Consider the following 25212-nt stretch of genomic DNA (forward strand, 5'->3'; position numbering starts at 1 on the left):
CAACAAAAAAGGGTTCTATTCACAAGATCTAGTCTCCTTTCCCTGTCCCCCACTCGAAAAGAAATACTCATTTTTACATGAGAAACTTAATTGTGCTGTATTTGTAACACCTCAGGCTGATAGAAAACAAAACGTGTGGCAAACAAAACCGCACAATCAGTCACATGAAATCTACCAAATACTAAAATTATAACTGAATACTAACAAACAGCTTACCTGGAATAAAGGATGACAATTCACAAACAGTTATCTAGGAATTAAAGTATCTCTCTCTTTTTTTTGTTTTTTTTTTTACTAAAATAATTAAAAAAATCACAGTATTTTAAGAAATAAAACCCACACTGGGATTTTAAGCACAATTTGTTTTTTCCTTTCTTTAAAACTTTTTTTTTTTTTCTTCCTCCATTCACCACCTTGCCCAGCAGTCTCTCTACATTTAACCACAACAACAACAGGTAGTACTGACAAATGCAGAGATCTCCCTTGGTTAATTCTGAGGTACTAGGAAACAGGTGACTGTTTTAAGCAAAGCAGTTTCTGTTTTGTTTTTTTTTTTTTTTTTCTTTTTTTTTTCCCCCTGTGTTTTTTTTTTTTTCCTTTTTTTTTTCCTCTTTTTTTTAATTTATTTTTTTTTTCTTTTCTAAAGCAGTTGCTTTCAGTCTGGAAAAGCGTTTTACGTATTAAAACTAGAAAAACGCACACAAACTTGTGCGTCCAAAAGTTGTCCCCCTACCACTTCTTCCACGCTCACGACGCTTCCACTCATAAAACAATCGAAGTCTCCACTGCAAAGCACGATGTGTAATGTAGGAAAAACATGGGGAGTTGCTTCATTAGTCCAAGGATGAGCGTAACTTCCCACCGTCAGATCCAGGAGGAAAACAAAAGATGCAGTGACGTAATGGAGCCACTTATCCCATCACTTAAATAACTTTTAATATACACACACTCACACAGGTACCAGTGCTTTGAAAATAGATCATTCAGTCCTAAAAGCAGCTTTATTTCTTCCTTCTGCCCGCCTCGCCCCGCCCTGCCCCGCTCATCACTGTTCAAGTACTGTCGATCAGAACCACACCAAAATCTTATTCTTATTCGTTTTTGGCCTCCGGGGTGTCTAGGAGAGGTTGGTCAGCAGCCACCATGCTGACAGCTGTTTCCCCACCATGGGAGTAGTCCACCACCATGGTCTCGATGCCTTCCTTCTCTTCCGGCAGCGTGCTGGCCGTGTCCTCCACGTCCTCCTTGGGCTGGCTGTCCTCGCCGCTCCTGTGCTTGCTCTCGTTCAGCGCCCTGCAGGGAACAGGAAGGGCAGAGGCGGTCAGGTACAGCATGTCACATGAGGGACAGCAGCAGATCACCCTCCAAAAAGGCAGCCACGCCACTGGCTCCAAAGGAGAGGCGGAGGAATGAAATTGCTGGTGGGACATTCCAGCCCTGAAATTGAATCTTTAGTTTGTTCGGCGCTGGGACGGATTTGGGATCAGAAGGAGGAACTCAAACTGTGACACTTGAAGCTTATTCCCATCTCTCTCAGGCTCCTTGTAAACAAGACTTAGGAGGCATCAAACAAAGGCACAGGAAATGAGTGCTTTTCCCAAAGAGTCCATAAAATCCAATAAAACTTTTCATAGGTTGCAGCATTTCAAGTACTTATGCTCAGACTTACACTCTGTTAAGTGTAAGAGAAGTTATTGTTTCTCATCCCATTGCAGTTAACCCACAATATTGTATTCAGATGCTTCCCACATGTCAGCAGCCTTGGATGAAATCTACTCTTTGAACAAACCCTGGCTAGAAAAGAGGTCTCTGCTACCAACGAGATCTACATCAAAAGAAGGAAACAGATTGCTCCAGAGATTCCTATCTGTGATGTGTGTGCAAACTGCTGTAGAGAGGAAAAAAATTAAAAAAAAAATCAACAGCACACTTAGGGGAAGTTAATCCTGGTCAAGAGGCATTCACCTAGGGACAATCTTAAGTTTTAGAACCACAGTTAAACCCTACAGTTTACAGCTACCCTGGGCAGCAGAGTCAGAAAGAACGCAGAGACATTCGATAAACCATCCAAAGACAAATTTGGTCTTCACACAACTGTGTTTGCTATTACTGCAGCTTTTTGGGAGGGCAGGGATGGGGTGAGGGGAATATAGAGAGATCTACTGACACCTCTGGCAAGGGAACACAAACCAACTCACATGCCATGCCTCAGCACGTGCCGCTCCCACTCGGAGCCCTCGGTGAAGGATCGGCCACAGAACTCGCACGGAAAGCGTTTCTCTGGAGCACTGCTGTCAGGAAACATCATGGGATCTGGAAAAAAGACAGCACAGCCCATGAGCTCAGAAATGCCAGGGCAAGAAGGGAATTGTCACCACGGTGGTCCTCTCTGCTCCACCTCTCACTCCAGAGAAGCAAAAGGACTTCCTTGTCAAATAAGTGGGAAAATGCAGCTGCTGAAAAGTGACACTGCAAGTGACAAATCCCACCCCAGGTCTTAAAGCATCCCTGCAAAGTAAGGGTAACAAGTTACTAGTCCCTGTTCCTCTATTCCAACAAATGAAGAGACTGTAGAATTTAAATTCTAAACCAAAATGGCAAAACTTAGGAAAGCAAAATCCAAAGTCCCCACTCAAGTCCAACTGTAATTCTGGAACCGGTAGTACAAATTTTAGGAAACACACGGATTGGGTACATTTAACATGTGATTCTTGTAATAGCTCCTGAAGCCACATGGATTAAGTCCTGCATCTTAACAGCATAGGTGTTTCATGCTCATCCTAATCTTCTGTACAAAGTGCTTGGGGCCTCATTTGCAGAAGTGTCAAGCACCTTGTAATATGAGTGAAGTCACAGGCAGCTCAGGGAATGACATCTCAGAAAGCCAAGCTCCTTGTGAACACAGCCTGCTCTGACAAAAGATGAAACATTTTCTCACAAATTAAGAAGATCACCGCACCAGCCATTGAAAATAATTGCACGAACTATCTCACTTTATTCTTCTGCTGGAAATGAGACAGCACCATCTGCTCAGAGCATTAATTCCTTAGCAGGGATTATCTTAAGCAAGAAATCAACGGAATGTCTTTCTGACTCCTCAAGAACCACATAATAAAGGAAAAGAGATTTTGCTTAATTTTGGTTCTGATCTCTGCTCACTTGATTTCTTCACTCTCAGACATACTCTGTTCAGGATCAGTCTGTGAAGTCAAAATTGCTCACACATTCCCTATTACCCACACCTAAGTCCTGCAAATGCATTTCTGAGACACACTTCTCACTAGTTAACCTGTACTTCAGTTTTATATGGAATGGTTCTTGACAAAACTTTTTGGCCTCTTCCCATGAAAGGCAAAAAAATACACTTTGTATTTCTTATTGTTGGGGGTTTATTTATTATGTGGTTAAATATCATAAAGCTGCTGTGTTGGGGAACACCAGAATACAAGCAGCAAATGCCATCAGCTCAGCTTACATCTGGATTTTTAACACCTTAAGCATGGCACAAATGTATAAACACACAGACTAGTCATGACACAGAGATAAATATTTTTGGTGGGTAATAGTTTTGGAGGCAAATGATGCTGATGTTCTGTATACAAGTATAACTATGGATGGGGCTTGGAGCAACCTGGGGTAGTGGAAGGTGACCCTGAGCATGGCAGGGGTGGGACTGGATGCTCTTTAAAGGGCTCTTCCAACCCAAACCAGTCCATAATTTATACCTGCAAATTAGCAAGTGTTACTCTAGTAAATCCACTACCCCTTCAGACAACACTATCTTGTTCATCCTACTGCCCAGTAATTTTTGCCTCTAGGGATGTGAATTTGGGCTGCTTCCTTGGAGGATTATCAGAAGCTGCTCTTCTCTGGGTTCTGCAGAGGAGAAGCAACAGATTGCACACACGCCTGACCTCTCAGTGGTTTTGCCCTGTCACACATACAAACACCCATGGACATTTAATTTTTGCCCGTTGTGGAAAAACACCTCTTGATCTGCTGAGACCAAGACTTAAAGATCAGTAACAGCCTCTTTGAGACCCAGGTCTACCTGGGAACGCTGATCTTGGCATGGTCTGTGCCAAGACACCTCATTTTCCCCCATCCATCTCCTTTTATTCTATATCCTTTACCACCCCTTCCTTTCCCATCCAGAAGTGCAGTTCAGCTCTGCTGCCCAACTCTGCCTGCCCACATGGACAATGGCCTTTGTTTGGTCCAGCAGCCCATGTGAAGAAGCAACAAGTTCTTATTTGCACCTTCAGTACTGCACAGAGCAGCTCAAGCCAAAGTGGTGAATCCAGGGAAGAAATCCTGATTCTCCCAAAGTCACAGACCTCAGACAGATACTTGGAGCACACAGAGGCACTCCCACCAAATCCCACAGCCTGCTAACACCACAAAGGCTAGGATTGCCAGATGCACCCCAGCAGCACCCAGGATTGCCAGTTTCATGTGGTTTGAAAGCTGTGACAGCATTAGCCACTGTGACAGGCTCTGTTTGAAACCACAGGTCTGGCTCTCTGCTATCAGGGCAAACCATTTCTGTGTCAGAAGGACCTTCTGAAAATGCCTAGGGAGATGCCAGCATGCAACTTAGCATCCTTCAGTTCCTGTCTCACTGGGACATTTTTTCAAAAATCTTGCACCTTAAGTGTGATAATTCACACAACTTACCCAGAAAAATGCAATCAATACAACTGGATCTTTTCTAATATCCTTGTTGTAGTAAGTGTTTTCTGCATTTTCTACCTATTTTGCTATAATCTTACAAATGGTTAGGAGATTCAAAAGGACAAAAAAAACCCTGAAAAAAAACAATGGTGAAACATCAGCCCTACAGGCCAGAGAAGAAAGAAATGCTGCAAAGCAAACCTGAAAATACGCCTGATTTTTTCAGGCTGGTCACCCAAACAAGCATGCAGAAATCATTTCAGCCAGTCACAGATTAAAGAAAACAGAGACAGAGGTGAAAAAAAAAAAAGTACAGCATCATCAAAACACTGCCTTGCTTAACTCTGAAACATGAGGACAGCACATCTATTAACCCATGAACATGTAACACTCCAGCATGGAAGGTGATGTTTTTATACTTCCAGGGTGTAACCTAAAGCCAATTTAAACAATGAACTTCACCTTGGGCTGCCCCCCTGCCCGTGGCACATTCACAGGGATTTGTGAGGCTTGGCAGAGAGCACTTTCTTCTCCTTGGTCCGGGCACCAGAGCCTCCAAGGTCACCTCAGCACCTGTGCCTGTGTGTAAAGCTAAGGTAATCCTCACAAGGACAGCTTGACTCCTCACCCCCTGCTAGCTGTGGGTCTACACAGGACATTAATCAGCCTGCTGCATCTGCAGCTGAGGTGAGCTGGTGCTTTAGTCAAATCATGACACAATTTCTGTTCCAGCCACAGAGGAAGCCGAGAGGGTCGGAGCTGTCCCTGAGGAATGCTGAACTCCGAGATGCACACGTGGAACTGACATCCCTCCTCTGATTTTTCTGCTGCTTTACCTCTAAGACCTTGTGCAGGGGATTTTTTGTTAAAACATAAATGGTTTCCTATCCAACTGGCTTGCATTCTCGATTAAGTTAAAAGCCATCACTAACTGCTCCTGAAGCTCTGCTGATAAGCACAAACTGAATTCATGCTGCAGGGAGACAAAAAAATCTAAGATGCTGGGGTCTTGCTGTAAAAAGGCAAGAAGTATGATCTGAACCCACCTAGTTCTGTAAACTACCTGTGAATCTGGGAATTTTTCAATGCCTGAAAACAGAGATATCTTTTTTATTTGTGAAAAGCTCTTCAGTGAGTTTGAAATTTAAAAAATCATGAGGAAAATGTTCACCAAACAAGGTGGTTTACCTTTAGCTGAAGTACATGGAACTTGGCTAAGTGGAGCTGTCAGAATTAAGAATTGGGTGACCTGTCCTTCAAACCACGAGGGGACTAAAGATATTAAAGAGCTGTTGCATTATATGATGCATTGTTGCACCAGAACAAAACACAGTTACACCAGATATTGAAATAACTTTCCTTTCATGGGAGAAGGTTGTTGGAAAGGAAACCCTTCATTTAATTATCAGAGAACTTACTTTTTCTCTGCTGATCTAAATTTAACCAAACCAAAATTATATGGCCTTGCTTTGTTGAAGTCAGTGGGATTATTCTTTGATACAAACCTAGGCACATATTTAAATATAAAATGGTAGACAGGTGAGCATGGATGTACCCTGGCTCTGGAGCTGCCAAGTGCAAACAGGACTGACTGTCTGACAGAGAATGCTGGGCAGAGAGATAAATAACAGCCCATAAAGCAGCCTTCATCCCCGACTTGGGCAATGCCAAGTGAAAGCTGGAAACTGGTTACCAAAACAGAAAATCTGACAGGCCACTAAAATACACTTAGACAGTTTTGCAAGCCCTTATAGATGGTATCTGAACAGGCAGATTAGTCACAGATGCTATCTGTGCCTTCTCATAGTGTGTATCCTCTCTGAACAGACAAAAAACTTGTAAGGAGAATTAGAAACACAAGATTCCCACAGGAGCTGTGTCTTCAGGAAAGCCACATTCTGTTACTATTTCTGCAGTGCTGTACACTCAACAGGTGACCTAGCGTGGTTGGACTGGTGAGGCAGTTTGCAGTACCCAAAAAAATCCAACAAAACCCCCCTCAACACATGAAAGAGCTGCACTGACCTCTCTCTTGAGCCTTGGGGCTTAACTCTTCTTCTTTTTCTTCTTCATCACTGCTAGAGCTCTCTGTTTTCCCTTTCATTTGCTCCAACTGGTCCAAGTTAACCCGTCCAACCAGCTCAAAATTACGACTCACCTTTGAAAGAAACACTTCTGTTAGCACTCAGCACAATCACCAACCAGCCAGGAAAATGGCCACAAATGCAGAACAAAACCAAGTACACCCCAAAGGCTGCTCAGCTCAGAGGTGACATGCAGTCCCCATAATTAAATTAACACTCATTTATTTCCAGGGGCAGTGATTCTTCCATTGCTGTTTATTCTGCATTTCTCATTTCTGTTTTTTTTTTTTTTTTTTTTTAATTAATGAGATTGGGTAAACCCCCTTCATTTCTTCATCCAAGAAACGGAAAACATTGAGTCGTATCCTCATTTTTATGGCATTATTCAACTGCTGTGATCAAACACTGCTACCACACATCCACGCTGAACGGAAACTCTCTGTGACGAGTTCATTCAGCTTTATTCATGAAAGGATGGCTCTTTTTCTCACTAAGCACATGGCTGCTGTGTGGCACATACACTTTCACTCATTAATAACAGATTAATTTTCATTACGCCCGGGCTGCAAAGTGCTTTGCAAACTGATAGCAGCCTATAATGGGAACACTTCACCCAGCAGTCAAATTCAGCTAACCCTGGGGTGAAATGCACCAGCTACTTAGCAGCTCACAGCAGCAGTATGAAAGGAGCAGCTCAGGGCACCGGAGTCAGGAACTGCTCCACATCCAAGAGGAACAGCGGAGCAGCAGCCCAGATTTACAGCGGAGGCGGAGAGCGTGGAGCGTGACCAGGACACCAAGGCTAATACTTGCTGCATGACAAGGGCCCTCTGAGCTCATTGATCACTGCTGGGAAGGGTTTTGGATTCATCTTTCATGCAGAGAGACAGCCCTCCAGCAGCACAGGCGCTGAGCCACGCAGGCAGAGGGGATGGAGACGGAGCAGTGAGCGCGGTACAACGCGTCCTGCGAGAGGCTGAATGAAAAATCAACACCCACTGACTGCTCTTTGCCCCTCTGTGGGAAGGGAAATGTGAATGACCCCGAGGAGGATGTGAAGCAGGCTGCAGGATACATCCAAACAGCAAAGTATCTTGAATATGGAGGTGTGAAGGTTCCTAGTACTGGGTTACAGACAGTTGTGATCAGGTTCTCTAACTTAACACATCACCCACAGAGGTTTAAACAAGCAAGACCACATGCAAGGCACTTGACTCTACTCAGCTCATGTGAAGGAACTCTTTTTAAGGTGCACTATACAACCTGGGTAGTGTCTGAACCCAGAACTTAAGACATAAATTGGAGAGGTACAATTTACCCACCAAAAAAAGGGGAAATGATACCTTTAACTACCAGCACCACCACTGCAGGTCCAGTTCAGAAAGGACAGATAAGTTAAGGGAATGATCATCCCACACTGATGCACTGTGTCAAAAAAACCCCAAGCAATAGTTCCTCCTGGATGCAGCAGGCACCAGGAGATGTGGAACTCCTTCTGTACCATTTGAATGGCAGGAGACTCTCCAGAAGTAATAAACATGGCACAGGAGCCTAGCACGCCAACATAAATTAACAAAGTGTGGTTTTATAAGATGGCCAGGTATTTTTGAGCAGGAAAGCTGTTGTTTTATTTTTTCGTGTTTTTTTTTTTTTTTTTCCTGGGACTTCTGCTGCTAATACCTTCCATACATATTTGGCTTTAAGGAAAAATCATTCAGTCAGTGAAGCTTTTAGTGAGGACCATGGGCAGCTAAGCTCCAAGAGGGGAAGGCATATTAGCTGCCTCCCCTGGAAACCTGCCAAGGAAGCACTCTAGGAAATATTCCAAAACACATCCCAGTTCTAGAACTTGAAACATTTCTCAGCTACAGAAATTCAAAGCTAGCAGTCTGTGGAAAGCCTTTAATGACTTCTCAAAGACTGGACCCAGATATGCTCTCAGGTAATCCACAAAAACTCCAAAGCAGTCTTAACTGAGGGCCTGGTTAGACTTGCTGTTTATCTTTCCCTTGTTAAAGGTAAAAGGGGATGTATAGACCTCTTTGTTATTAAAATATGCCAGGCATGTCATGCTGCTGAAGTTACCAGAGCAATCCTGTGTTTGGAATCTCCTGCCTTTTACAGGGGCTGAATCACACTGCCTTGGTATTGTTCCACCACTCTTTCCCCACCCCCCTTTAGATAAACCCAGCACACACAAGAGCCTTTTCCAGACAATCACACTCTGCATGCAGCAGTTTGCCAATTCTGATCAATCTGAACAGCTTCAGAAACGATTACTTTTCAGTTTCTGAAGAAACTAACAAACAAACAAAAAGATGAATAAAGAGAAAAATGAGAAAGGGAAGCGCAACATGGGATTAGTTTTCAGATTTGGGGAGGGAGAGGAAAAAACAACCCCAGTGTCAAGCTGTCTAGTCAGACATGCAAATTAAACCAATTCAGCATTTGCAAAGACTAGACTGCCAGAAATTAAAGCCATTTGGGTCCTACCTTGTGCTCATCTCGAAGGTGAGCATCCAGCTCCTCTGTGTGTTTGGTCTCATAGTAGCAGAGTTGGCATTTGTAAGGTTTCAGTTCATTGTGCTTCTCTATGTGCTGCTGCAAGCTCTCGTCACTGGAGCAGGTGAAGGTACACTTGTCACAGCGGAAAACGACTCCCTGCAGGTACTTGGACAGCTTGGAACGGCAGACTTCAATGGGAACGACCCTCTCCTCTGTGGGGACAGCACAAAGCGCACTTAACAACACCAGGAAAACAATCCTGCCTGCCAGGGCAGGGTTAATCTCCAAAAGCCACAAACACAGGTGCCCTCTGTGACTGGTGACAAGGGTGAAGAGGATGGGAACAAAGGTTTTGGGCCAAGTGAGACTCCATCTATGAGTCAGAGGAGCAGAGCCTAGGAGCACAAACCCAGCCATAAATCAGCCAAGACCAAAAGTTTGTTTTTGTTCAGTACTTGACAGCAGCCGGGAACTGCTTCTATAAAAGCAATAAACAGGGGAGCTGCAGGGTGTGCTTCCCAAAGCACCACACACTGCTGGCTCTGCACAAACTGGAGCTGGTGTCCTCACCACCACACCCAAACCTGCCCTCCGGGGACTGAGAAGGTGAGCAAGGCAGCACTTCTCCCAGGAAAAAGGCTGTGCAAGTTCAGCCAGCAGCAGAAACCTCCTGACGTGCCCAGGGCTTTCACAAAAGCCCAAACTCCGCACGCATGATGTACTGAAAATGCCCTTGCTGAGTTTTTAAACTCTGCACTCCCTTGAACAAAGCAGTGATGTTTAACAGAGCAGCAATTAATTTCGGTCATTTGACACAGCCAGAATCTGATGTGCCTCAACACTCATCCACTGTGGTTCCCTCCACGCTGTGCACACCAGAGAAACACCAAATCTGACCGTTCAGCTGAGGGTCACCAGCAGATCCTCATTAAGGCTTTTGTTACCCAAACTGGCATTTTGAGCTAGAACACTTGGAAACTTAGCACTGCTCCTCCTTATGCACCGCATACTAAAGGAGGGTTTTCCGATCCTCCTCATCCAGGCTCATCCCCAAGGACAGGAGAGGAAAAAAAAAAGAGGCCTGAATCTCTTATGGGTAGACATGAAGGCTGAAGGAATGTGAGACGTGGCAGTGCACACATGGATCTGAGCCAACAGGCCCTTTCTTCTAGTGAGGAGGGTAAAATTACATCCAAAGACAACTACAGAAACACACACTCCCTTTACAGTAAGATTTTTTTTTTTTCTACAGCTCAACAAAATATTCCATCCTGCCTAGCTTCTCCCTGAGCACAAAACTTATCTATCTCGTAACTTCCTCTTTTTGAAGTTTTCCCCAAGGCTATGCCTTAACCAAAAAAAAAAAAAAAACAAAACCAAACACCCAAAGACTTATGATTCTTTTCTACACCAACAGCAGCTTCTCTAACTATAAAGAAACCAAATAGTGGCCATTCAGGGTGGAAACAGGGGAGGGGAGAATAGGGTTTAAGACACAGCAGAATTCAAAGCTGTGCTGCTGAGATCACTAGAGAAACTTTTTACAAGGTTGTTGCAGCTGCGTGCTTTTGGACTCTCAGAAGTAAATGACACAGCCGGTTTCAGAAGTGAAAAAGCCAAGGGAAGTTTTCAAAACCAGAAATACTAATTAAAATATTTTAACACTCACTTTTCCTCTAACACCTGGCACAGATTAAAAAACATGTTATGGTATAAAACTTTAGATCGACCAGCCTGAAGTAAAGCAGCATTCTCTTACTCAAGTGAACAAAACCTATTACCTCACAACTACACACAGAGTTCCCAAATCAAAGGAAACACAGTAAGAGAAGAGCATAACAGACACAAATATCAACTCTAGACTGAAACATTTCAATTTCAGGAAATGATTTATAATTTTTACAAGATGTCTTAATGTCAGTGAGCTTCCTCAAAGCTATGATTTTGGAACTTGTAGGGCTACCTGGACCTGGAATGTTACATTTCTCAAGGTGATGCTCTCACCTGCAGCTTGCCCCTGCAAAGCCCTGTTTATTTGGTTACTCATTTAGAATGCACTTATCATGCCTGGACAACCAACAAAATTGCAGCAAACCACAAAGCCCCACACAAAAATTGAAGAGGCAGCTTCTTTCCCCTATGAGACTTCTTTAAATTCCATCTGTGTCTAATCAAAGACTACTGCAGACACCTCACAAAAGGCTGTCCCAACTTGTGGAACCATTTTGCAAGAGTGGTAATTAAAAAATTAACAACAAAATAAACACCTAACAAAAGCATCACCTTGGTTTAAGAAATCCAATCCTTCCACTAGGCTGGAATATTCAGGCCAATTGTATCAGGGAATTAGCTGAAAGGACATTAATGACTAACTATTCCCAGTACTGTAACTCAAAGCAGACATACATTTTTTTGGCTCAAGGCACAAGAGAGCTCAGGACTCTATTAGTCCTTAGTTGTAAGGAGAAATCTTTGTTCAGCAACACACCAAAGCATATATAACTCAATTCCATCCCTCAAAGGTAAACAAAAAAAACGAAAAAAAAAAAAAAAAAAAAAAAAAAAAAAAAAAAAAAAAAAAAACAAAAAAAAAAAACAAAACAAAAAACAAAAAAAAACCCCCCAAAAAAACACAACCAACCCAAAACCCAAAAAACCTACTATCTAGACACAGACCAATTGCTTGGTCATCCTGGGTTTTGAAAATAACACACATTTTTGCCTGGAAATCCAAACTACACTCACAGAACAAGTAGTATTTGGATTCCAGTAGTCAAATCTAAAGCAAGCACTGCACAAGGGCTCTGCATGCATCTGTGAAGCTGTATGTACAATGGAAAATGCCAGAAAAAGGCATGTACAAGGAATAAGTGCAAGGAACAAGGATCTGCAGCAAGGAAGCCTTTGGGGAGGAGAGTAAATTTGAAAATTTACCTTAAAGGTTACTATTCAAAACATATGGGTGTTATTCTCTTATACGTAAGAAGAAAATTACCAGGTTCTTTAAAGGAAGGATAAGGAAGAAAAATGCCCAAGGACTTAAAAGTATAGCCAACAGTGAACTTGGTTAAGTTGGATTCAGCCCTGGAAAAACACAAATATACTTCAAAATGCATGAGGGGAATGCTACTGGAAAAGATAATATTGGGAGAAAAGATGGTCAGCCACTGGAATGGGAGTCCCCATCCCCAGAGGTGTCCAAGGAACACCTGGAGGTGGCACTCAGAGCTCTGGGTGGGGGACAAGGTGGGGACTGGCCACAGGTTGGACTCGATGGCCTCAGGCTCTTTTCCAACCCAGCTGATTCCGTGACACACTAATTGCATTGCCCAGCATAAATTAAAGGCTAACATGCTGCTGGATCAGGAATCCCCTGTCTGCTCTTGCCTGTCATAAAGACCAGGAAGAACCAGAGGGCCAAACTTCTCCTCACTGACCTGCAGCAGCCTCTGGCTGTGTCAGCCCCCTGGGACAGGACACCTGCAAGGAGTCTGTGCTCCATCTGCACCCACAGGAGGGAGGGTGAACTGCCCTGGCACTGGTCTGGGGCAGGTGGTACAAGAGAGAGGCTCTTGGAACCTCTCTTTCTTCATGGGAGGCAAATTCCTTGCCTTATATTACTTTTTTTTCCCCACTAGGTATTCAGGCTTCTAGCTGATACTGCTTTCTCCCTGTGGAATTCAGCCTCTGTAGCCACTCATTAGGAGGCAAATATATTCTCCATTTCAAGCACACGCTGTTTCACCAAGGATTAGGGGTGCAGCAACTTGGAAGTAATGTAGGAGTCATACATCTGTAAACATGCCTTTTGCACAAAAGGAACATTAACTATGAATGGATCGAATCCTTCACTCCTGATTTTACATACTGCACCACTCCATCTACCTCAAAACTAATTTTCTTGGGCTGCAGCTCAGGGTTATGCCCTTGCTTTGCCAATGCAATGGCCATAAAACAGGAAGGCTATCTCTGACTACACTGACAATCACTCAGCCTCTTTTTCAGTGCACATTAAATCTTGTCAAAACCATCTGCTTCAGCTGCCACACAATTAAACACAACAGTAGAGGGCTGTTTTTTAGCCGGATATATGCACAAGAAATCACTCTAAGTATGAACCCTGGCTATGTGATGTCAAAGAAAACCCTTTTGTGGCCTCTGAGACTCTTTATCAGCTATAATCCCATTTGCATTAAAACTTCTTTTACTCTGCTTTTCCTCCCCACACCACTTTGGTGTGCAGACCATTATGTCCCTTTGCCATAAGGTTTGTTCCAGCAGCAAAAACTCTTTGAGGTTTGTTTGTGCAAACTGAAGTCCTACAGAAGAAAAGATCCTACAGGTTCACTCACCCAGGAGGCGACAACCTCCTTTCAACTGGTCAGAAACAGCTCTGCACAAGCAGTGGAGCTGCTTGACCTCATGAAGTGCTCTTCCACTTCTGCCACTGGACATTCCCAGCACCAAACCTATGCATGACGGAAAAAACCCTAAACACATCCAGTTCCCTCTGTTTTAAAAGTCTGGCATTGTCTGCTGGAGCCCTGGCATGGCCACAAAATGGAGAAAACCAGGCAAAATCTGACACAGCAACACCTTCAAAGGCAGCAAGCAAAAGCCAAAGCATCGGCCAAAAGCTTGCAACCAAATATGTCAGCTTTGTAATGTGCTTTCTGAATCACTGACAGGTCATTTCCCCAGATGTTCCCTCAGAGCAGCCCTGCTAGCAGAAAGAAATCTGAATTCTGCCAAGCTCACTGAGCTGGTACAAGAAGGACTTCAAGCTACCAGCACTGAGAAGTGGTATACTACATGGAATTGCGACAGCAATTGTCACACCAGAATCTCCTCCAGGAAAAAGATGGCATGCAAAACCTGTGTTTGCTCACCACCAGTACCCCACTGTGAATCTCTGCCCAACCTGCAGGCAGGCAGAGTGCCATCCCAACACATGGGTTTGGATTTCGGCAGCCAACAGACCATCCACAAGCATCAAGTGTGATAGCTGTGGGCAGGAATCCCAGCCCAGAGAGCCCAAACTGCTGTCTCTTCTGAGCTACCAAGCCCACAGTTAATAGAATATAGAAATCCCTACTCCCACTTTTAGCAGGCTTAAAAAAAAATAAATTTAAAAACGGAGAGGTGTAGACAGAAAAGGAGTCTTACAGTGAAGCGAAAAATGACATAATTATTTTTTTCCTAAGAACATGGAGGAGAAAACACTCAAGGCATTTATCAAGGGATATTTTGAGGCCTCTATGGTTAGCTGATAAACCTTTTGGGTGACTTTATGATAGCAAGGCCTTTAAGATTAAAAGGACATGGGCAGGACACAACTCTGGCCTAGATCAAAGTTGCAAATTGGGGCAACTCTTTCTAAACAGGTGTTTGATGGCTTTTCAACTCCCTTGAGGAAAACCTTAAAAAACTATCCCATATCTGCCCCCAAATCAGCAATGGCAAACTTTGAATTTTACAGGAAGTAAGTCAGATGCATCTTACAGAAATGAAGCAAAAAGACAATCAAGGGCTAGTGACTCTTTTGACATATTTGTCCTCACGCAAAGAGAGAGGAAAAATTTAATGAAACCAATCTGAAATACTGAATGAAACCAGACCAGGGCCCTGTCCAGCAACCCCTGACTGGACACAGACACGGACATGGATGTTTTTACCTCTGTGCAGAACTATGTGGTCGATCATGTTGCGTTTGTATTTGGTGTGGTAGAGACAGAGAGGGCAGCGAAGGTCTTTGGGTCCTTCCTCGGGGACTGCCGAATGCCCGGCCTCCACGTGCATAGTAAAAGCAGATCTGTGAGAGAGGAGGGAGACAATGGCAGCAGTCAGGGGGGAGCAGTGAGGTGCCACAGCTCTCTATAAAGGGATGTGTGGTGTAAAAAGGTGCAGATGCCACTCAGCCCTGTCCGCGCGGCCCCGCGGAGGGGCTGCTCACATGAGCGACACATGAGCAGAGGAATCTGCAGGCTCCTGCCCTCAAAGCAACAAACACTTGTTGTGACAAGATATTCCACTGCATCGGCTGCTCCATATAGTCACATTGCTATAGTCAAGATAGCAAAAGAATTCCCATCCTTCATGCTCATTATCTGTCTTCAGGCTGAAACGTTCAGCGCGCTTTCTCCGGCGAAGGTTGAATTTTTTGCGAGTTGAACAAAATCCGCCAACTGTTCTGGACTTGCAGAGGGGAGGACAAACTTATTTCAGGCAGAAAACATCCTTAACTATCTTGGTCTACCCAGCTAAACTGTTCAGATTGTGGGTACCAAAAGGATTTGTGTTCACAGCGAGTTTGGCACTGAGTTGTTTAACTTTCAAAGCATCAGCTGTAATGATCTCAAAACCCAAGACTTAGAATACTGTATTTATTAGTGTGGAAGAATGAATGAATATTTCACAGTACTTCTGAACCAAAAATTTCATGCTGGCATTACGCTGGCTCCATACTTAGAAGTTGCAAGAGATATGCATAACAGAAGAAATTAACTGTACATCCATTTGACCACAAGCCCAACTACTGAAACCAAGAGCTGTCTCTAAACTTGGGGCATTTGGTTTTCCTAAGGCAGTGATAAACCTTTGCAAAAGCTAAGGGGCTTGACACATTGAACTAGAGTAAAAAGTGGCTTTGGACCCAATCCAGCAACCACTGAATTCTGCAGGTATATTTCTATCAACTTTGGTTACTGCTCTCATGCTTTTAAGTTTCTATGGTGTCTTGAAGAGGAGATTGGCATGTTTTGGGTTTTTTTTTTTTGCCTCTTCCTCCCCTTTTTTAAGACAGAATATACACTGCTATGAACATGTTTCAATGCTTCCTGATTTATTTCATAATGTCAAGGTGAAAGAAAATTGAAAGAAAATTGAAAAAAACTTGGAAGACACAGACAGATTGGACCCGTAAATTTCAACCAGTATTTAGAGACAGAGAGCAATCAGCATATTAAACATAAACAGGAAATTTTAACATGGGAAGAGCAAAGATGAAGCAACAAAGGGTAGACCCATGTAACTAGAGGCTGCTTCCATGTGGATTCTCTCAGGTTTGTGCTTAACATTTTCTTCAACAGAACTCCTTCCCTTGATCCAGTCCTACTGTTTACTGTCACTCTTAACAAGTTTATGACCTCAAATGTCAGCTCAGGGTGTTATTCTCAAGGGCCCAGCACATCAGGAGGAAATGATGAACTGCACAGGTGCCTTTTTCTGTTTTCTTACAGAAGAGCAGCTAAAACCACAAAAAAAACCACAAACACATAAGGCGCCGAGCCTTTAAATTTAAATAATTGGATTTTCTGAAAAGTCTCTGTATGTTATCAGATATACTAGAGAATAGCACTTTTCTATAATTTAAGCTAGAAATACTGGGGGGAAAATAAAATTACATGAGGAGGGTTTCTTCAGTAAGGTGAAATAAATTCCCCTGTCACCGCTGGACACTTGATTGTCCCACGTTTCATGCTGGTTGCATGTGGAAATTACATCATTTCTGCAGAGAAAATGTTCACACTTAAGGACAAAGGGATTATAAAGTGATAGTTTTTGATTCTCAGAGAATCTCAGAGAAGTAAGGAGGGGTGCAGCAGAACTGCTGCCTTGGACTTCCAGAGGTCAGACTTTGGCTTGGTTAAGGGACGGGTTGGGAAAGTGCCCTGGGAGGGCTTCCTGGAGGACAAAGGAATCCAGGAACACTGGATGTTCTCCAAGTTCTCCTAAAGGTGCAAGGGCAGATTGACTCCATGTGCCAACAGAGAGATGTGTCTGGAACTCGGGAAAAATGGAGAGTTTATGACTTTTGCAAGAAGGATCGTGCCAAGCGGACAACGGGGGTGTTGTGAACTTGTCAGCCTCAAGTTGCAACAGAGAAGATCTGGATTGGATGTAAGGAAAAATTTCTTCCCAGAAAGGGTTGTCAGGCAGGGGAACAGGCTGCCCAGGGAACTGGCTGAGTCACCACCCCTGGGGGGATTTAGAAGATATGCAGATCTGTCACTCAGATTTAACTGGGCTTGGCAGTGCTGGGTTAATGTTTAACTCCATGATCTTAAGGGTCTTTTCCATCCTCAACAACTCCATGATTCCAAAACCTACTGCAACTGTGCTGCTGTCTGCAGCAGATGGTACTGGCTGTTGCAGGAGAGAAGAAAATGGATTACATGGATGCTGCTGTGATCTGGCATGGCATTTCCTACACTCCTCTCCCTGGTCAGCAGTGGCCATGTTCCTGTTAGCCATCAAAGACCTCAGAAGTCTTTTTAAGCGCTGAAAAAAAAAAACCCTTACGAGTTCAGTTCATCTGTTTAGCACAATACTTACTTAAAGCCTGTGTAAAAGGAACAATCTTTGCACTTGAAGAGCTTCTTTCCTCCGTGCTTGTCGCGGTAGTGGCGCCGGATGCTCTGTATGTAACCCGAGGAGAATTCGCAAAATTCACAGTTAAGGATGGCTTCCGCTTTTTCCACTCCTGCAGCACTCCCAGAAAGTGGGATTGGGCTGATGTTGTTGTTGTTCCTGGCCAAAGCTGCAGACTGGTAGTGGTTCAACTGCTGCTGAACATCAGGAGGCTCCGAGTATGAAGAGTCTGCAGGAAAACAGAGTGGAGTTGTTATTCCAGGTGGATCAACAAATCTAAAAAAGGGTTGATGATGCCTGCTCCAGAACCTACTGCCTTTTGGAAGGGGTTGGTCAAGCTGTTGGTTATGAAACTAATCCTGCTTTCTGAAGGGATTAAGAGGTGCGGCACTTCTTAATCTAATTTAATGTGAATTCTACAATTTATAAGGTGAGAAATATAAATGACGCTTTTTTAGATCTGATTCAGGGAGAAAATGAGTGACACATTTGAATTAGAGTAGTCTAAAAAAGAAGCCTGATTTTAAGACACTTAATTTTTGAAGGTAAAGTCCTTTAATTATACTGCCAAATGTTTTATGTGTTTGGCACATAAATCAGACCAGATCCTCTCAAACATCTTATGCCAGTTCACACAAGGTGAAGATCTGGCACAGGGTACATGTAAATAATCTATCTATATGGAAAAAAAAAAAAAAGAAGAAAAAAAAATGGATACTCTCCCTGCTCATGCTGATGATGTTAGAAATTAAATCATCATTGGAAAAAAAAGATGTTTAATCATAAATTCCAGTAAAGGAAACTTTCAAACTGCTGATTTGCCATACTGAGAAAAGAGATCTCTAAAGACACATCCCTTCTACAAGCCAGCAGAACTCTGCCAGACCATTTTAATGGCATGTGGAGGAGCAGAGTCCAGAGATGTCTCAGTACTGAAACTGAAAGCTGTAATATGTTGGTTGGACACCCCAAAAAAGGAGTGTGGGGGGAGGGAGGGTGGTGTTGAACCTTTCCCAGCACACTGCTTGAATGTGGAGGTTAGGAATTCATCTGCTTTGTTCTACATAACCCACAGCTGCCCATGAATGGCACAAATCAAAGCAGATGAATAAAGCACAGATGAATTTCAGTGCAATTTTCCTGAATAGAAGACAAAAGGCTCTTTTCCTAAGCTTTCTAGAAGGGGGAAGAAAAGCTAGGAGAGGGGGGGAGGTGGGAGGGAAGTCAGGACACAAACTGTACCAGCCACCTCCTGCTTTGATGTGTACTTCATTTTCCAAAGCTGAATTCCCCAAGGCTAGATATATAAGAATTCCCTAACAGACACACATTTGTGGGAACCTAACACCATCCATTCCAACCAATTAGTGTGGGGAAACAAAAGGCAAACAGGCCTATACAACACTGAGTGTGGGGACTTCTCCACCTGTCTTCAAAAGAGCAAAATGCTTGCTTTCTTTTCCCACTGACACAGGCGGGGGTTACACATGGCCAAGAAATGAGTAACAAATAATGACAATAAAAAAACCCAAACCAAAGCCCGAAACAGAACAGACACAGCAGGTAAACGTCTCCAGGCTCCCCTGGTTTCACCACCAGGTGTACACAGCAAAGAGAAAGGCAGAGACATGAAAGATTCTGGTAAAATGAATGAAATTTGGGGTTGTTTTTCTCATCCAAGCCCCATCAGCTGAGTGAGGCTGGGTCACAAGGCAGCATTTATCATCCCTTGCTTCCACCACTTCCACAGCACTTTTGTGCACCAGGAGGGCTCACAGTGAGCTCCACCTGTTTAAATGTCAAGGCTTTCCTTCCCTCGTGTTTGAAGCAGGCTCCCCACATCCTTTACTTTGGCACAGGACAGCCCTGAGGAACTGCAAACCCTCTGCAGAAAAGCCTCTCTTCTCTCAAAGGCAACAACTGTGTGCTCACCCTCCTTTGGAACAGAACCTTCAGGGCTCAGAGGGGATTTGCTGACTCACTTCTCTGGGCTACCAGGTTCAGTGATTCTAAAAGCTCAAAACACAGTTAGACAGATCTCCTGGCAAGGGTAAGGCAGCCGAAAAAGAAAGTTCATAGCATTTGAAACAGGGTTTTTTTGGTTTGTTTGTTTCTCTTTTTTTCTTTTCCCTTTTTTTTTTTTTTTTTTAATGTGTATCAGTCAAATTACTCTTGTATTGAAGTCTACTTTGTGGCTCACTTGTTCCCCTCCCCAGGAAGAAAGGATCAAAAATTTCCACCACATCACCAATGTTCCTGGCCAAAGTCCCAGAGATATCCATGGCTAAGAAAGCTACAGGTCTAAAAACCATTCTTTTCAGGAGAAGGAAGCCCTGCTGTTGTCTGCAAGATCTACTGTACTTCAGATGTTTTTACTCCTCCTATCATCTGGTGTCTATTATTCCAGCTTTCGGACTTTCCATCAGTTATTTACACAGTGGAATCTGGTATGTGAAAACTGCAGAAGCAGATAGTTCCATGTCAATTCCCACACACAAAACCAGAAAAAAAAGCACATCAAGCAGCTTTCCCTGTCGTCCTCAATAGCCAGAAGAAAATTCTACCTCTCACACTCGCAGTTTTTCAGTATATTGCTTCATTACTCTTAAAAAGAGTTATGACATTTAAAGGAATTTTAAAAAGCCACCTGAAGAGTTTTTCCAGAGGGTTGTGCCCTTGAACAATGGCAGCATGCAGGGCCTGTTGTACTCCTTACCTTTTTCCTTGCCAAATTCTTTCATTACACTTGCTGCAGCGCGAGATTTAGCACTTCCTGAAGGAAAACGCTCAGGATTAACACGTGTGCATAGGGCTTCTGCTGGTGTCTGAGAACCAGCCTGCCAGACAGCTCTCCTGGCATGAAGGTGCAGCCCAGCTCGACCAGAAACACCCTGAACAGAGCCCAAAGTTGACTGAAAGCAAGGGAAGTTTTTCCACTGGGTTTCACTGGCCCCACCTTCATCGTGCCCACTCCAAAACCTGACCTGAGCTTGCCTCCAAAGATGCTTTCTGGCACACAGCAAATGAGAAACAGTGGATGGGGGTGAGCTTTTGGGTATTTTTTTTTTAATTTATTTTTTCAAAAGCAGTGTCTTAGAGAAGGGCCAGGGGATGCATATCCACAGTCACAGAGCACTGCTTTAAAAACTGCATTTTTCCTTGCTCTATTCCTGCTGGAAGAGTGGGTTGATGCTCCAGACACTTTCTGGAGGTGCTGCCCCAACAACAGGATGCCAGGCTGGAGGATGAAGGAAGAAAGGAGCAGAGCTTTTCCTCCAGAACTGACCCAAAAACTGAGTCATGGACGTACACAATGCAAGTTCCACCTCTTCTTTTTCCTGCACCCAAGCACAAAGGGCTGGGTGCACTCTGATAAAGTGCTAACAGCCTTGGCCTAGAGCAGGAAGAGGGTTTAGCCATCCATGTCTGAAAAAAGTAAAGAAGGCCCTAAAAGCCTACGAAATCAGAAAGCAGAAAACATTTAAAATATGCAAAAGGAAGATGTAAGAAAATTTGCATTAAATACATGTAAAACACAGCAGCAGCGAATAAAAACGAATGGAAGGGAAATTAAGAAAAATGAAGCACCAGGAAGTACCATTTACATTTTAAGGAAAAAGGCACTTTTTCCCCCCCCCCCACTCAACAGCCTTGAGGCAGCACAAGAAAATAAAGCACATTCATATATGCAATGAAAGGGAAGAAAATGGAACACTTAGCCCTGACTCATTTGAAACAATCAAACAAACAAAAAAAAGCCCACACCCAAAACACTGAGACTCCTTTTTAAAGACCAATTTTATTCAAAACGAATGGAAGGACTTCACTGTGCAACTCCAAAAACAAGATAACAGCATAGGATGATCTGAGATAAAATGAAGGACACCTACAGTCGTGTCAAGAGGCAAAAATTAACAGTGATTGCTGCAGTTAAAAATGGAAAGAACAGCAGCAACGCTGCAAATCTCAATTTTGAGATTTTACATATGGCATCTACCTACAAATTACCTGCACAGGACAAATAACAAGGCCAAAAAATAATGTAACCACTGCCAGAACCTATGGATCTAAAAGACATTATCTTCCCTTAGTACAGAAGAGAGTTTTTATACCCAAAATTCCAGAAGTTGAAAGGAAAGCAGGAGAAATTATTGCCCATGTGGTGATTTATCAACACAGCTGTATCTAAATTACTGCTGCATTCTGGTAAGAGCAGACAAGCAAGTCTCACTGTGTCCCTGCAGGGGCATTTCCAGATAGCTTAGAACACTAAAATCCCTGGTCAGGAATGCTGTCACCCCGAAAACTTCATCCAGAGTACAGTCCCAAAGACTGGGACAAATGAGTCTGCCAACAAATCTGGAAGTTACTGCCTCAGCCAAAAGAGCAAGGCAATACAGTCATGAAAATTCAGCTTGATTCCTTGCATACCCCAGGGTCACACACTGGGGAAAAAAATGTGCAAAGAAAATATACAATGAAAACCCACCACAGAAGGAAAATGAAAACCCAAAGTTTCATTGGATCCTTTGTAGCATACAACATGTTTGAGATACCCAAACTAAAACAAAACTTTGGGATCCTTCCAGGTGAAAAAAATGCAGTTTCAGATCCTGAACTGAAAACATAAATTTACACAAAAATTCAGTGATGTTTCAGCTGTTTCTAGGCATTTTCAGAGGTATCAATGAACACCATATGGAACAGCAAAACACTTCCACAAGACTCCTAAACCCAACAACAAGAGGCCAGAAATTCACCCAGACACGTCTAAGCAAGAGACACTGAGCAACAGCTGAGAAACAAGAGGGAAAAGGACTTATTAGAGGGAGGAAATTAAAGCACTGCTCTATCCTTTTAGGGTGGACAGAACCAGACACATGTAATATAAACACTTTCATGCCTGCACAGTGATGGATAGGGGTGGAGGGAGGAACACTGCTCAGGAAAAGCAGCTGTTGGAGTGCACTGGAAAGTGACGTTATTGGCTTTACAGAATTTTAATAATTTAACAGCTCAAGGACCAGGAGGAGTCACTGGGAGATAAAAGTGAAGACATCATGATCTCCTGGTGAATTCACACAGAAACACAAATCAGTCAAAAGAGACCAATATTTGTAAGAACAGCGAAATTGGGGACAGAGATGTTTGGCTCATGAGATAAGGAAAAAACCCAAAGGGAATGTATAAATAAAAGAAAGTGCTTAGTAACAGTTTGTGAGGGAAAAAAAAGGAAAATAAATATTAATACAGGCCTAGGACATTCTGGATCTGTAAGGAAATGTTCTAGAGAGACTAAGAGGAAAATATTTGGAGTGCTATTTAATTTTATCCAAATTCATTAATAGAAAGAAAATTTCTACGAAAAGCAACAGCAAAAAATCCAAGGATTTCAGAAAAGCAGCAGTCTCCTCTGGATAAAAATTTGTCAAACGAAGTAAAGATGCAATGCTGCACCAGAGAACACCAACAAACAACATAAGGCAAATTGCTATTTTAAGATGCTTAAGACAAGCGTAAGGGTGGAATTTAGGAGATTTAGGAACACAGCCCCTTCCAAAATTCAACGGGGCTCAAAACCACCAGCTGACTGAGTGGCAGGATTGCACAAAGCCATGAATGGCAACAGCTTGAAAAGTGGGAAGGTGGCGAAGCAGGGTGCCATACAAAGATTGTGAAGACTGCACACATTTGTTCACTTTATGCCACACAGCACTGACCTGGAAGGAAGAGTACGTGGGAGGGTGAAATGTTCTGGCAATAAATTAAGCTGAAGGGAGGGGAAGATAGAACAGAATAAGACTCAGAGAGATGCAACTAAACATCCATGAAGAAGCTCAGGGAAGCAGACAGTGCAAGTCTTGCTCACTGCATGTTTAAAAACAGAGTGTGAGCCCAGTCCTCTACCTAAATTCTAATTTCTGCTTAAAAACCTTTATATTGCCAGAATGTTACAAGTGAGAGATAACAGAAACAAGTTTTGTGCTCTCATTTGCACACTCCCAAAGAAAAAAGCAAAGAGTAAACACAAAGTAAAGGAAATAAAGCCCTGGAATAAAATAGCCATTCAAGGAATTTATACATCACTACTACCCCCAAAAAAAACTCCACAAAAAATAACATCAAGCCCAAACTTAAACAATAAAACCAACAACCAAATTTATTTCAGCATTATCTCTAAAGACCACTTCTTGGATCATGACAGACCAGTTTTTGTGAAGAAAGATATTACATGTATTTCTAAGCCTCAGAAGAGAGCAATGAGAAAGGCACATGAACTATGCAATCTTCTTTATTCAGAAGAGGTGAGAGAAGCTATATCCATATTTCTCTGTAACTCTGAATTTCCTCTGAATTTGTGTGCATGCCATAGCTCTGACTGGGACTGAGACAGCAACTGAGGCTATGCAGCTTCTTGTGATAATATCCAAGTAACTTCCAAGGGACACAAATTTCACCTATTAAGAAGAAAATAATAAGTAATTTTTATCATCTGAATCACTTCCACAGAGACACTCTCACCCTGCTGCCTGTACCAGAATTTTGGATTTTCATAGTTGAGATCCAGAGTGCCTACAATAGTCTGTAAAAGATGGTGCATTTGAAAGCAGCAGGAGCTAATTAAGAGCTATGGAGAGATAATATAATTAATGAAATAAGTTATACCACAGTATTTCTGTAAGAAGAAAAAGATCAGTCCAGGAGATCCCCATGCCCCTCTGTTTTAGAGTATTCAACACCACCAGAAATTCCCATTTGCATGAGCTTTCAGGGCAGGCACCACCCTGCTCTGCTGATGCTGGGATTTGGAAGGATCAGTTTAGTGCTCAGGAAATGCTTCTCCATAATTTCCAGTTATCCCTTGTTTTCACCTCTTCTCCCCACAGTATTTCTTTCCTGGCCTCAACTCGATCTAACTTTCCTGTTCTTCAGGTGACTTGGCCACTTACTGGTCACATTTAGGCTGCACAAAACCCTCTCACTGTGAACAGAATTAAATTCCACTGCCTAAATACAGGATTGCACTTAAAACCAGGATTCCTGCTACATGTCAAACACTGGGACCCCATGGTCTTACCTATGTCTATAAAACACATTAAAAAAAAAAAAAGTTTGCCTAGCTATTCCTTATTCTGTTGAACTCAAACTCAAACTTCATAAATGGAACTGCATTTACACAAGGGGGGAATACAAACAGAAATGGAAATAGCTTTAGAAGACACTGATTAAACCAATCTGCTAAAAGGACTTACTGGTAACAGGCTCTTTTTAGAATTTATGAAGTTCTACTTCAACTGATTCTTCACTCAAGACAATAATCTACCAATCAACTTTTTCCTTTTTCATCAGTAGCCATTTGATCCTCATGCTACTGTGTTCCAATATTTCATTCTCATTTTAAGGGCAATTAATCAGATAATTTTCACATTTCCTTCCCTATATGATCCTCTGCATGTTTGTATTCATACAAACACAGGTGTTTATGTCACCTAAATGCTCACTCTCCTCTAAAGCTTGAAATGTAGAGGGGGGAAAAATCAATTTATCAAGCAATACTTATTGGAATTCTGCTTTAAAA

General features: G+C 42.8%; 1 protein-coding gene across 2 annotated transcripts in view; it reads right to left on the reverse strand.

The window, feature by feature from the left end:
• Window positions 1-641: 641 nt before the first annotated feature.
• Window positions 642-25212, reverse strand: part of ZNF462 (zinc finger protein 462) — an 88303-nt gene continuing 63732 nt past the window's right edge. For both annotated transcript variants that reach the window (XM_041396907.1, XM_041396908.1), the window contains exons 8-13: window positions 17598-17862; window positions 14939-15075; window positions 9252-9475; window positions 6700-6832; window positions 2199-2313; window positions 642-1293 (exon numbers count right to left, since the gene is read on the reverse strand). In XM_041396907.1, coding sequence (XP_041252841.1) covers window positions 1092-1293; window positions 2199-2313; window positions 6700-6832; window positions 9252-9475; window positions 14939-15075; window positions 17598-17862 — 1076 coding nt within the window. In that variant the 3' untranslated portion in view covers window positions 642-1091. The remainder of the gene's footprint in view (window positions 1294-2198; window positions 2314-6699; window positions 6833-9251; window positions 9476-14938; window positions 15076-17597; window positions 17863-25212) is intronic.

This window comes from Onychostruthus taczanowskii, unplaced genomic scaffold (assembly GCF_017590055.1).
Source record: "Onychostruthus taczanowskii isolate IOZ18803 unplaced genomic scaffold, ASM1759005v1 scaffold132, whole genome shotgun sequence".
Classification (NCBI taxonomy): domain Eukaryota; kingdom Metazoa; phylum Chordata; class Aves; order Passeriformes; family Passeridae; genus Onychostruthus; species Onychostruthus taczanowskii.